Raw genomic sequence first — 11,671 nt, 5'->3', positions numbered from 1 at the left:
GTCTGGTTATTAATTCAGAGTACTTGTCAGTGTAGGGTTGGTGTTTTCTCCATCGAATTGACCTGGCTGTCAGAGATTTTTTTGGGGTAAAATGGTTCGGCACGACTGAGAAAAATGGCATGAACAAAAAATAGATTAATCTTGTCATGGTGACGAAGGGAATGAATGTTCGATTGGCGAAGGGACATGTCAGCTTCGTTCTTACGGTTCAAAATCGAAATCAATGCCGCGCGCAGAGTTACATGTGCGCCTCAGTTATTCGATTCAGAATGTACAATGTTTTTCGATTCAGAGATCTTTCAGTGGAAAGGCGAAGTGCCAAAAGGACTTCCGGACTGGGACGCAGCCGACAAAGAACATCTGGGCGAAAAATAAACAAACTCGCAACATTGAACCCGACGTGAATCGAACACGCAACCTTCTGATCTGGAGTCAAATGCACTACCATTGCACCACGGATCCCTGTTTATTAATCTTTGGAAGTTCATGGAATCGAGCTGGGCGGAGCTCGCGGCGGTGTAGGGCGGAGCTCGCAGGGCGCGGCGGAGCTGGGCAGAGGAATTGCCAGCGGCCGCAGCCGGAGGATTTTCCGGACAGCAACGGAAACTGAGCCATTCCTCCGCCTAGGTAGACTACCCATCCATATAAAAACTCTTATTAAATATTAATTATCATCCACTACTTCTCTTTTAAGAACAATAATGAGCACCATGACCCACCAGGTGGGTAGTCAATAGTCGAGATCGACGACTTAGTCACCCACAAAGAAGGAAACTGATCCGCATATAACTCTCAAATTTATCGGATATCCACAATTCCTCAGTTTTCATTCAACGATAAACATTACCCGGCTAGAAAGCACACTGAGAGAAATGTATCTAATTGCTTCTAATTGTTGAAGTATCGATCGCTCAACAGTTGAGGCCGTAGTATATCAGAAGAGGAGATGGCAACTTCCAGGGATTTCATCCTCATCATCACCACACTCATGCTCATCTTTGTTTGTTCACACACCCATCTTCTTGATCATTATCATGAGAAAAATCGTGAACGACTGCAGGTCGATATAGAAGCCCTGCAAACATTCAAAACCTCCGTCACATATGATCCTTCTCACACCTTGGCCAATTGGGATATTGTTGCCAATCATGTCTGCAATTGGACTGGTGTCACCTGCCACCCTCACAAACTTCGCGTATATGGCCTAAATCTATACAACATGAGCCTGCAAGGGACTATACCTCCACATTTGGGTAATATCTCCTTTCTTGGCGTGTTGAACCTGGCTAGTAACAGTTTCTCTGGCACAATACCGAACGAATTGGGCAAGTTGCGTCGCTTAAAACGTCTGGTACTTAATGAGAATCACTTTATATCGTCCATTCCAGAGGCTTTGAAAGATTGCACATCTCTCAGGCTGCTTAACCTGTCCTTCAATAATTTGACAGGGACTATTCCGAGTGGTCTCGGCCAATTGCAAAACCTGCTAACTCTTTCACTGCGTGGCAACGGATTGACTCGGAAATTGCCCGAATCCTTGGGAAATTGTTCCGCTATGGAGTCTCTAAATCTAAGAAATAACTTCCTTAGCGGCACTATCCCTTCTCAGCTTGGCATGCTCGCTAGAATTAAAGGTCTGCGTTTTCAAGCAAACCAGCTCAGTGGAGGAATCCCGCCGTCACTGCTTAATTGCACGGAGTTAGTCACATTAAGTTTGTCTGACAACAGGCTTACTGGAGAAATCCCGTGGGAGATAGGTACAAAGCTCTCAAATTTAAAGCATCTGATGCTCTGGAAAAACGAATTAAACGGTACCATTCCGAAATCTTTAGGAAATTGCTCTCAGCTTTCATGGCTCGGGCTCTCTGAAAATTTCTTAACGGGAGGCATACCTCAGGAATTTGGAAAGCTCCGTCTTCTACAGAGACTTAGGCTTCATGATAATCATTTGTATAGTGAGGAATCCATTTCCATCTTTGGAGCACTTTCAAACTGCACCAATCTGCAAAGACTCGATCTTTGGAACAATGATCTTAAGGGCGACTTGCCTGGAAGCATAGGCCGTCTTTCTCAAAATCTGCTTTATCTCTATTTGTGTGGGAATCGTTTCACTGGTAAGATACCCCAGGAGATGAGCAACCTCACTGGATTGATCCTGTTGAATCTAGCTGGAAATTTGCTCTCTGGAGAAGTTCCTTCTGCACTAGGAGGGCTGTCTACTCTTCAGCTGCTGGACCTCTCCCGGAATAACTTGGAAGGTAATATACCCTATCAATTCAGTCAATTGAAAGCTCTGTATGAACTGGTCCTTTCTCAAAACAAGTTTTCTGGAGAAATTCATCAAGTTTTTGCAAGTTTGCAGCAGCTAAGAAGATTAGATTTCAGCTATAACAAATTCAGTGGTAACATACCGGACAGTGATATAGGGAATTGTTCCAATCTCGAGCTTCTGGACCTCAGTTACAACCAGCTAAGCGGCGTGATGCCATCCAAAGTGGCTAGCCTTCATAACCTACAGTTCTACATTAATGTCTCGCATAATGCACTCACAGGAAGGGTGCCTGCCGAACTGGGAGGAATGCACATGGTTCAAGCAATTGATCTCTCTGACAATAATTTTTCAGGGAGCATACCCAGCCAATTAGTGAATTGTGCTGGACTTGACTACCTTAATCTTTCTCACAATTCACTGGAAGGCACCATTCCGACATCAATCGATCAAGTTGCAGGACTTCAAGATTTGGATCTCTCTTTCAATAAGCTTTCCGGTCCCCTGCCTAGCTCTATAGAGAAATTACAGAAGCTTAAGCATTTAAACTTGTCATACAATAACTTCACAGGAGAGGTACCATCCTCTGGAGCTTTCAGAAAACTGAATTTGACATCATTCTTAGGAAACAGTGGACTCTGTGGCAGATGGATAGAGTTACCTCATTGTAAATTGACGACAAGGCACCATCATGATTCCAAAAGAAGGGTAGTTATCTTGGCCACTTCGGTTGGTTTAACTTTGCTATTGGTATTTTGCCTAGCCTTAATCATGGTTTTGATATATTTGCGTAGCAGAAAGTCTGCATTGTTGGAAACTATTTCAGCGAGATTAGGGAGGATGCTGAGGAGCCAACTCCGCGAGACTAAGATTGTAAGTGAGGAAGAGGTGAACAGAGCAACTAATGGTTTCAGCCCGGATAACCTAGTGGGGCGTGGTGGCCATGGGTCAGTGTATAAGGGCGTATTAGACAACGCCACAATCGTTGCTGTCAAAGTTATACAGTCTGCCACATCAGGAGGTGCATACGAGAGACTCATAAAAGAATGCAAGACGTTGGGAAGAGTCCGCCATAGGAATCTGGTGAGAATGGTGGGCATATGCTCAAGTTTGCATCTCAAATCTTTGATTATGGAGTTCATGTCGGAGGGAAACCTAGATAAGCATTTGCATTGTAGGGAAAATACTTGCAGGTTAGATCTGAAAAGACGGCTTAGCATTCTCAAGGATGTGGCCCATGGAATGGCATACCTTCACCATTACTGTTCTCCGGCCATTGTTCATTGTGATCTGAAACCTTCCAACGTTTTACTGGATGAGACAATGACGGCTCATGTTGGAGATTTCGGTATTTCACGCCTCATCAACGATTCAACAGCAGCAGCCTCAGGGGACACCTCCAGTCATGTGATCGGGTCTGTTGGTTACATTGCACCAGGTAAATATTTGTAAATATTTGATTGAGCAATATTGTATATGGGAAATATTTGAGTCAGCGATAAAGGTTTTATATATAAATGCTGATATGGGATTATATGTTGTTGAAAATGTAATTTCAACGCGCTACGTACGTAGCCCAAAACCACCGAACAAAACCATAAAACCAGCCAGGATCATATCGCACCGCCAACCATGAAAAGTGGTTTCCGTATTGTTGAGCTCCGATGCGATTTGGAGGCGACGCGTGTCACCCGCATGACATCAGCAAACGAAACCCATCGGAAGTTAAAGCTCGGTGAAAATCTGCCTTCCGATATCCTCTCCATCGTCCGATCTGGTTGCGTGTTGTCAGCCGTCGGTCTCCGAAGCTGCATACGGGCCTGGGTCAATTCAAGTTTTGCGTGGAGTAAAAATTTATGCGTTGACCGCCGTAGGAGGAATTAAATGAAGTTAAATGTTTGTCGTAGTTTTTGGTGAGGCTTTTAATATGTTATGGGAATACGTCCAATGCCTTTAATTTTTGTTATGGGCATGTATTTAAAATAGTTATGGGCATACGATTTTTTTTAACACGTTGTCATATGTTGAATATATTTTACGTGCTGTAGTAGTGGAGTGTAGTTCCTTTGTATTGTGAGTGGGGTGTGCGTATACGCACGACAGTGCGATTATGTTTTTTTTGAAATATGTATTGTGGCTGTGATGGTAAATGTGTGTTGTCTTTTAGTATGCACAGCAGTGCGATTTTCATATATATATGCACAACAGTGCTGTAATGTTTGTTGGGCATTGAAAAACAGAGGTATGTTTTGAAAAACTGTTTATGTAATCTCCACAGCAGTGGAAAATCTGTGAGAGCAGCAGAGTAGTTTTTTTTGGATTCCCTCTTTGCACAGAGGAAGAAATATGTAACAGAGTTTCAGTTTTAAATTAATAGAAATGTGTTGTGACTGTGTAATGGACTGTGTTCTGAGTTAATTTTTTTTTAAAGAGGTTCTCTGCAAAAGATCCTGGACAGAGGAAACAGAGCATTGTCTCTGTAGTGGTTATTTTGTTGGTTTTGGTATTTCTCCATTTAAAGAAAAATACCCAACAGTGGTATCGGAGCAGGCTTAGGCTCTTGAAGGTGTTCAAGAAGCTGAAGGGAGAAGGTTGTTGCTGCAGCAATACCTCTCAGGCAGACAGAAGACTCAGACAGCAAAGGATTCAGGTATTTCAAAAGTTTTTTTTGTGTTGCTGAAGAAGCAGTGATTTGTTTTAAATACACAGTCAAGGAATGGCCAGCACAAGCACTGGTATGGGTTTGTTTAACACCCAGCTCCCACAGTTTAATGGGAAGAACTATGACTACTGGTCAATAACTATGAGAACCCTGTTTGCCTCTCAAGATTTATGGGAGATAGTTGAAGAAGGTTTTGAAGAAGTAGCAGATGAAAATGAGTTCAATGCACTAACTCAGGGAGAGAGAGATCAGCTGAAGAGCAATAGGAGGAAGGATGCAAAGGCCATTTTATTGTTGCATCTAGCAGTAGACCAGAGTATATTTCCAAGGATAGCAGCAGCTAAAACATCAAATGAAGAATGGCAAACCCTCAAGACAGCCTATCAAGGCATGGAGAGAGTGAAGACAGCAAAACTACAATTGCTGAGAAAGGACTTTGAAAACTTGAACATGAAAGAGTCAGACAACATTGAATCATTCTTCACTCATGTGATTGGTGTAATCACACAAATGAGAACTCATGGAGAAACCATTGAAGACAGAAGGATTGTGGAGAAAATATTGAGGGTATTACCCTCAAGGTTCGATGCCATAGTCACCACCATTGAAGAGACAAAGGATCTCTCAAACTATTCAGTTGATGAGCTACATGCATCACTGATAACACATGAGCAGAGGTTGAGTAGGAATGAAAACTCATCTCTTGAGCAAGCCTTCAAGACCCAGATGTCCTTTGGAAGAGGAAGAGGTCAAGGAAGAGGAAACAGAAGAGGAAGAGGCAGAAGCCAGAACAGAGGTGGAAGGAACAGCCCATCAAATGCACAAGGAAGAGGCAGCAATCCAAATCAGAACCAAGGTCAAGGCAGCAGCCAACAAAGAGATCAACATCATGCTCAAGGACAAAGGTATGATAAATCTAATGTTCAATGCTATTATTGCAAAAAGTATGGACATTATGCTAGTGATTGTGGAAAGAAACAACATGATATGAACAGCAGACAAAATGAAAATGTTACAAGAGAAAACAACAGTCAAGAAAATGTCCTGTTAGCTTGTAACATGGCTGAAACACATAGTGAGGACACATGGTTTTTAGACTCAGGTTGCAGCAACCATATGACAGGGAATATAGCCCTCTTTTCAGCCTTAAATCAGAATTTGAAATCAGAGGTCACACTAGGAACTGATAGTAAAGTGTCTGTTATGGGAAAAGGGGAGGTAAAAATATTTACAAAACAAGGAGAAAGGAAAACCATAGCAGATGTCTACTATGTCCCCGGAATGAGATGTAACTTATTGAGTGTTGGACAACTTATCCAAAAGGGTTACAATGTTTACTTTGAAAATGATGTGTGCACCATCATGGATATACCACCCAGCAAAAGATGCATTGCTGAAGTGAAGATGACAAGGAACAGGATGTTCCCTCTCCGGATCAGGGCAGACATGAAGAACAAAAGGGAAATGGCAGCAGTCACCCAAGAGGCCTTCCAGAGCGTGCCAAAGGATGAGAACTGGTTATGGCACTTGAGATTTGGGCATCTTAATTTTGGAGGCCTAAACTTATTGAGCAGAAAAGGAATGGTAAAGGGATTACCATTGATAGAGAAACTGGACAGCCTATGTGAAGGCTGCATTTTGGGAAAACAACACAGAGAAAGTTTTCCATCAGGGAAAAGCATAAGGGCAAAGACACCCTTAGAGATTATCCACTCAGATTTGTGTGGGCCAATGCAAGCTCCATCATTAGCTGGCAGCCAATATTTCCTAACATTCATTGATGACTGTACAAGAAAGACTTGGATATATTTCCTTAAAAACAAAAGTGAACTGTTTGAGAAATTCCAAAACTTCAAGGCATTTGTTGAAAACCAAAGCGGGCTGCACATTAAAGTTTTGAGAACCGATAGAGGAGGTGAGTATATCTCCAAGGAATTCCTAAGATTTTGTAGAGAAAATGGAATTCATAAACAGTTTACAACTCGGTACACCCCACAGCAAAATGGAGTTGCTGAAAGGAAGAACAGGACCATTATGGATATGGCAAGAAGCATGTTGAAGGCAAAGCATTTGCCAAATGAGTATTGGGCTGAAGCTGTACATTGTGCAGTTTATATATTGAACAGGTGTCCTACAAAAGCAGTCATGAACAAGGTGCCAGAAGAGGCATGGAGTGGGAGAAAGCAAGGAGTCACCCACATGAGAGTTTTTGGGTGTGTGGCCTATGCACACATACCAGATCAGCTAAGGAGGAAGTTGGACAGCAAAGGGGAGAAATGCATCTTCATTGGATACAGTGATGAATCCAAAGCCTACAGGCTGTACATTCCATCTACCAAGAATTTCTTTGTAAGCATGGATGTTCAATTCATTGAAGAGGAAGCTTGGGATGGAAGCATAGAGAAAACAGTGAATGTCAAGAACTGTTTGTCTCATGATGAAGATGAAGAGGAGGTGGCTGAAATGCATCCCCAAACAGCAGCGCCAACACAAGGACAGCAAGGGACACCATTGAGGATAAATGAGAGTGCTTCTCCAAGCACACCACAAAGAGGAAATTCAAGTGCATCTTCAAGCACTTGCACACCAAGTGAACGAGGTAAGAAGTTTAGAAATCTAAGTGACATTTATGATGAAGGGATGAATTCCTTATTTGCCTTGTATTGTCATGTTGATGATCCTATTCATTTCGAGGATGCAATCAAAGATAGGAAATGGATAGAAGCTATGGATGAGGAAATTAATGCCATAGAGAGAAACAAAACATGGGATTTGGTAGAGCTACCGAAAGGCAAAGAAGTCATTGGTGTGAAATGGGTCTATAAGACCAAAAGCAATGCTGAAGGCAAGATAGAAAGGCACAAGGCAAGGCTGGTTGTCAAAGGCTACAAGCAGCAGTATGGGAGAGATTATGAGGAGACTTTCGCACCGGTTGCAAGAATGGAAACCGTGAGAGCAGTGCTGTCCATAGCAGCTCAAAACAAATGGAAAGTCTACCAAATGGACGTGAAGTCTGCATTCCTAAATGGAGTGTTAAAGGAAGAGGTCTATGTGGAACAGCCTCTCGGATATGAGAAGAAAGGTAAAGAGCACAAAGTGTGCAAATTGAAGAAAGCTCTTTATGGGCTGAAGCAAGCGCCAAGAGCATGGTACAGCAGGATAGATTCATATCTATTAGATAATGAATTTGACAAATGTGAAGGAGAACCCACCGTCTACATCAAAGAAAAGGATGGTAAGATTTTGATTGTGGTCTTATATGTTGATGATGTTATTTTCACAGGTAATGATGATCAGCTCATTAAGAATTTTAAATCAGTCATGAAGGATGAATTTGAAATGACTGATATGGGTTTCTTGAGATACTTCTTAGGCATAGAAGTAGATCAAAATGAAAAAGGAATTTTTATATCTCAAGCAAGATATGTAAATCAAGTTTTGGGAAGATTTAACATGGAAGAATGCAAGGCAGCAATCACTCCCACAGTGATGGGATTAAAGCTCAGCAGAGAGGACAGCAGCAAGGATTTTGATCCTAGCTTGTATAAAAGTATTGTGGGCAGCCTTATGTATTTAACAGCAACTAGGCCTGATTTAATGTATGCTGTTAGTTTAATTTCCAGGTTCATGGAGAGGCCAAAGGAGGTACATTGGCAGGCAGCAAAGAGAATCTTGAGGTATGTCAAAGGCACTAAAATGTTTGGAATTCTATATCATGCCTTAGAACATTCAGATTTGGTTGGGTACACAGATAGCGATTGGGCTGGAAGTGTAGATGATCGGAAGAGCACTTCCGGTTATGTTTTTAACATGGGTTCAGGAGTCATCTCATGGGCTTCTAAGAAGCAGTCCATTGTAGCATTGTCTACAGCAGAGGCTGAATATGTGGCAGCTACAGCAGCAGCATGTCAAGCAGTGTGGATGAGAAGAATGTTGAGAAGCTTAGGCCAAGAGCAGGCAAAAGCGACAGTCATCTTTTGTGACAATAGCTCTGCTATTGCATTGTCAAAGAATTCAGTGTTTCATAAAAGAACGAAACACATTGATACAAGGTTTCACTACATCAGAGAATTGGTGAACAATGGAGAAATTGTCTTGGAACATTGCAGGACTCAAGAACAGGTAGCAGACATCTTGACAAAGCCGCTGGATCAGAAAAGCTTTGAATTTTTGAGGAAGTGTCTCGGTATGACCGAATGCCCAGCTGTTGAAATTAAAGGGGAGTGTTGAAAATGTAATTTCAACACGCTACGTACGCAGCCCAAAACCACCGAACAAAACCATAAAACCAGCCAGGATCATATCGCATTGCCAACCATGAAAAGTGGTTTCCATATTGTTGAGCTCCGATGCGATTTGGAGGCGACGCGTGTCACCCGCATGACATCAGCAAACGAAACCCATCGGAAGTTAAAGCTCGGTGAAAATATGCCTTCTGATATCCTCTCCATCGTCCGATCTGGTTGCGTGTTGTCAGTCGTCGGTCTCCGAAGCTGCATACGGGCCTGGGTCAATTCAAGTTTTGCGTGGAGTAAAAATTTATGCGTTGACCGCCGTAGGAGGAATTAAATGAAGTTAAATGTTTGTCGTAGTTTTTGGTGAGGCTTTTAATATGTTATGGGAATACGTCCAATGCCTTTAATTTTTGTTATGGGCATGTATTTAAAATAGTTATGGGCATACGATTTTTTTTTAACACGTTGTCATATGTTGAATATATTTTACGTGCTGTAGTAGTGGAGTGTAGTTCCTTTGTATTGTGAGTGGGGTGGCTACGCACGATAGTGCGATTATGTTTTTTTTGAAATATGTATTGTGGCTGCGATGGTAAATGTGTGTTGTCTTTTAGTATGCACAGCAGTGCGATTTTCATATATATATGCACAACAGTGCTGTAATGTTTGTTGGGCATTGAAAAACAGAGGTATGTTTTGAAAAACTGTTTATGTAATCTCCACAGCAGTGGAAAATATGTGAGAGCAGCAGAGTAGTTTTTTTTGGATTCCCTCTTTGCACAGAGGAAGAAATATGTAACATAGTTTCAGTTTTAAATTAATAGAAATGTGTTGTGACTGTGTAATGGACTGTGTTCTGAGTTAATTTTTTTTTAAAGAGGTTCTCTGCAAAAGATCCTGGACAGAGGAAACAGAGCATTGTCTCTGTGGTGGTTATTTTGTTGGTTTTGGTATTTCTCCATTGAAAAATACCCAACATATGTGAGTCACTAATAAAGGTTTTATATATATATAATTGGTTACAGAATATGGTACAGGAGGGCGCCCGTCCATGAAAGGGGACGTATACAGCTACGGCATCTTGGTACTGGAAATGATAACGGGAAAGAAGCCCACAGATGCAGTGTTATCAGAAGAAGAGCAATCATTGCAGAGTTGGGTGGGCGATGCATTCCCCGACAGATTGTTGGAGGTGATTGACACGACTTTGGTGGAGGAGATTAGAATGGAAGATGAAGCACATGATGTAAGTGAATTTATGGGGTATGGAATTGTTGTGCTGTTGGCGAAGATAGGTGTGATGTGCAGCAAAGGGGATCCTCATGAACGACCGACTCTTCGAGAGGTTGAGGCATCGCTAGAGCAGCTAGTCGCCAAAATCCATAAGAATTCAGAAAATGAGTTGAACCGCCTTGGACAGGTGACTGACGAAGCCATTTCTGAATCTGATTAGGGCATGTTGGGGAAGAAAATGATTAGATTACGCTGCTCCATTTAATGGTTAGTACATATATGTGGAGGAAAATGATTAGTTTAGATTAGATGATTAGTTCTGCATTTTCATTTGTTGTAAGTGTGATTATAAGTTTTTAGAAGTATCCAGTATATTGGATATAGTTAAATTCCGAGATATTTTTTAGTTAATTAATCTTATGTGGTGAAGAGATTTGTTCAGTTGATTAATAATGTAATTAAAATATTGTTCTATCTTAAAGTAACATATATTATTATTTAATTAATATAAATGTGTTTATATAATCAAAATAAAATATCTATTTTAAAATAATCTATATTATTATTTAATTAATATAAATATGTTTTTTGATTTTTAATTCAATATGATTATTTTTTTAATCATTAAAAATAATGATTATTGATTAAGATATTTTTTTGGGTGGTTCACAGTGATAATCATAGAATACAATTTATAATATTAAGTAGAAAGAGATTATATTGAGAACAATTTTATAGATAGTTTGAACTGGTCTATTTTCTTATTATTATCATATTTTTTTATTTTTATTTTTTAAGTTTTTAACAATAATTGTTATTGAATAGAATTTATAATAAAGTAAAAATTATGAATTAATTTTGGGATTTATGTATAGTTAATGGTTTAGGATTTGCATTTTATTAGCTTATTTTATAAATAAAATTGATATGCTATTTTTTCTTTTTTTCTTATATAGAGATTTAATATAATTATAAAATTCTATAATGATGTAATTTTGACAAGTTGCCAGGGGCTAATTCATGTATGATGATAGCTTAGACCATCATTTCCAAAGTTTTATTATCAATTTAATAGTGGCCTATAATTTGTATTTCAATATTACTAGTTATTTTACACATTAATATTACAACGGGTGGCTATCATCATACTTTGGATCACCACAAGTGGGATACTCATTAGTACATTCATGGATTGACATTTGTTTTATTAAACAGTCGAATATTATGTATGCATTCTAAATATGTATATTGATTCGTTAAATATTTTTTGTT

The 11,671-nt window shown here is 40.2% G+C and overlaps 1 protein-coding gene across 2 annotated transcripts; it reads left to right on the top strand.

The window, feature by feature from the left end:
- Positions 1-835: 835 nt before the first annotated feature.
- Positions 836-10,756, top strand: LOC149162233 (uncharacterized). 2 transcript variants are annotated; one of them, XM_089435656.1, is made up of 2 exons: positions 836-3,707; positions 10,204-10,756. In XM_089435656.1, exons 1-2 carry the CDS (start codon positions 947-949, stop codon positions 10,617-10,619), a joined length of 3,177 nt encoding a protein of 1,058 aa, XP_089291782.1. In that variant the 5' UTR covers positions 836-946; the 3' UTR covers positions 10,620-10,756. The 2 variants fall into 2 exon arrangements, with proteins under 2 accessions (XP_089291782.1, XP_089291781.1); XM_089435655.1 differs by having other exon boundaries at positions 10,192-10,756.
- The last annotated feature ends 915 nt before the right edge of the window (positions 10,757-11,671 follow it).

Source organism: Pinus tabuliformis, chromosome 5_2 (genome assembly GCF_031772625.1).
Source record: "Pinus tabuliformis cultivar Carrire ecotype Pingquan chromosome 5_2, CPIR1, whole genome shotgun sequence".
Classification (NCBI taxonomy): domain Eukaryota; kingdom Viridiplantae; phylum Streptophyta; class Pinopsida; order Pinales; family Pinaceae; genus Pinus; species Pinus tabuliformis.
The sequence above is the reverse complement of the archived record's forward strand: the minus strand, read 5'-3'. Positions and strand labels throughout refer to the sequence as shown.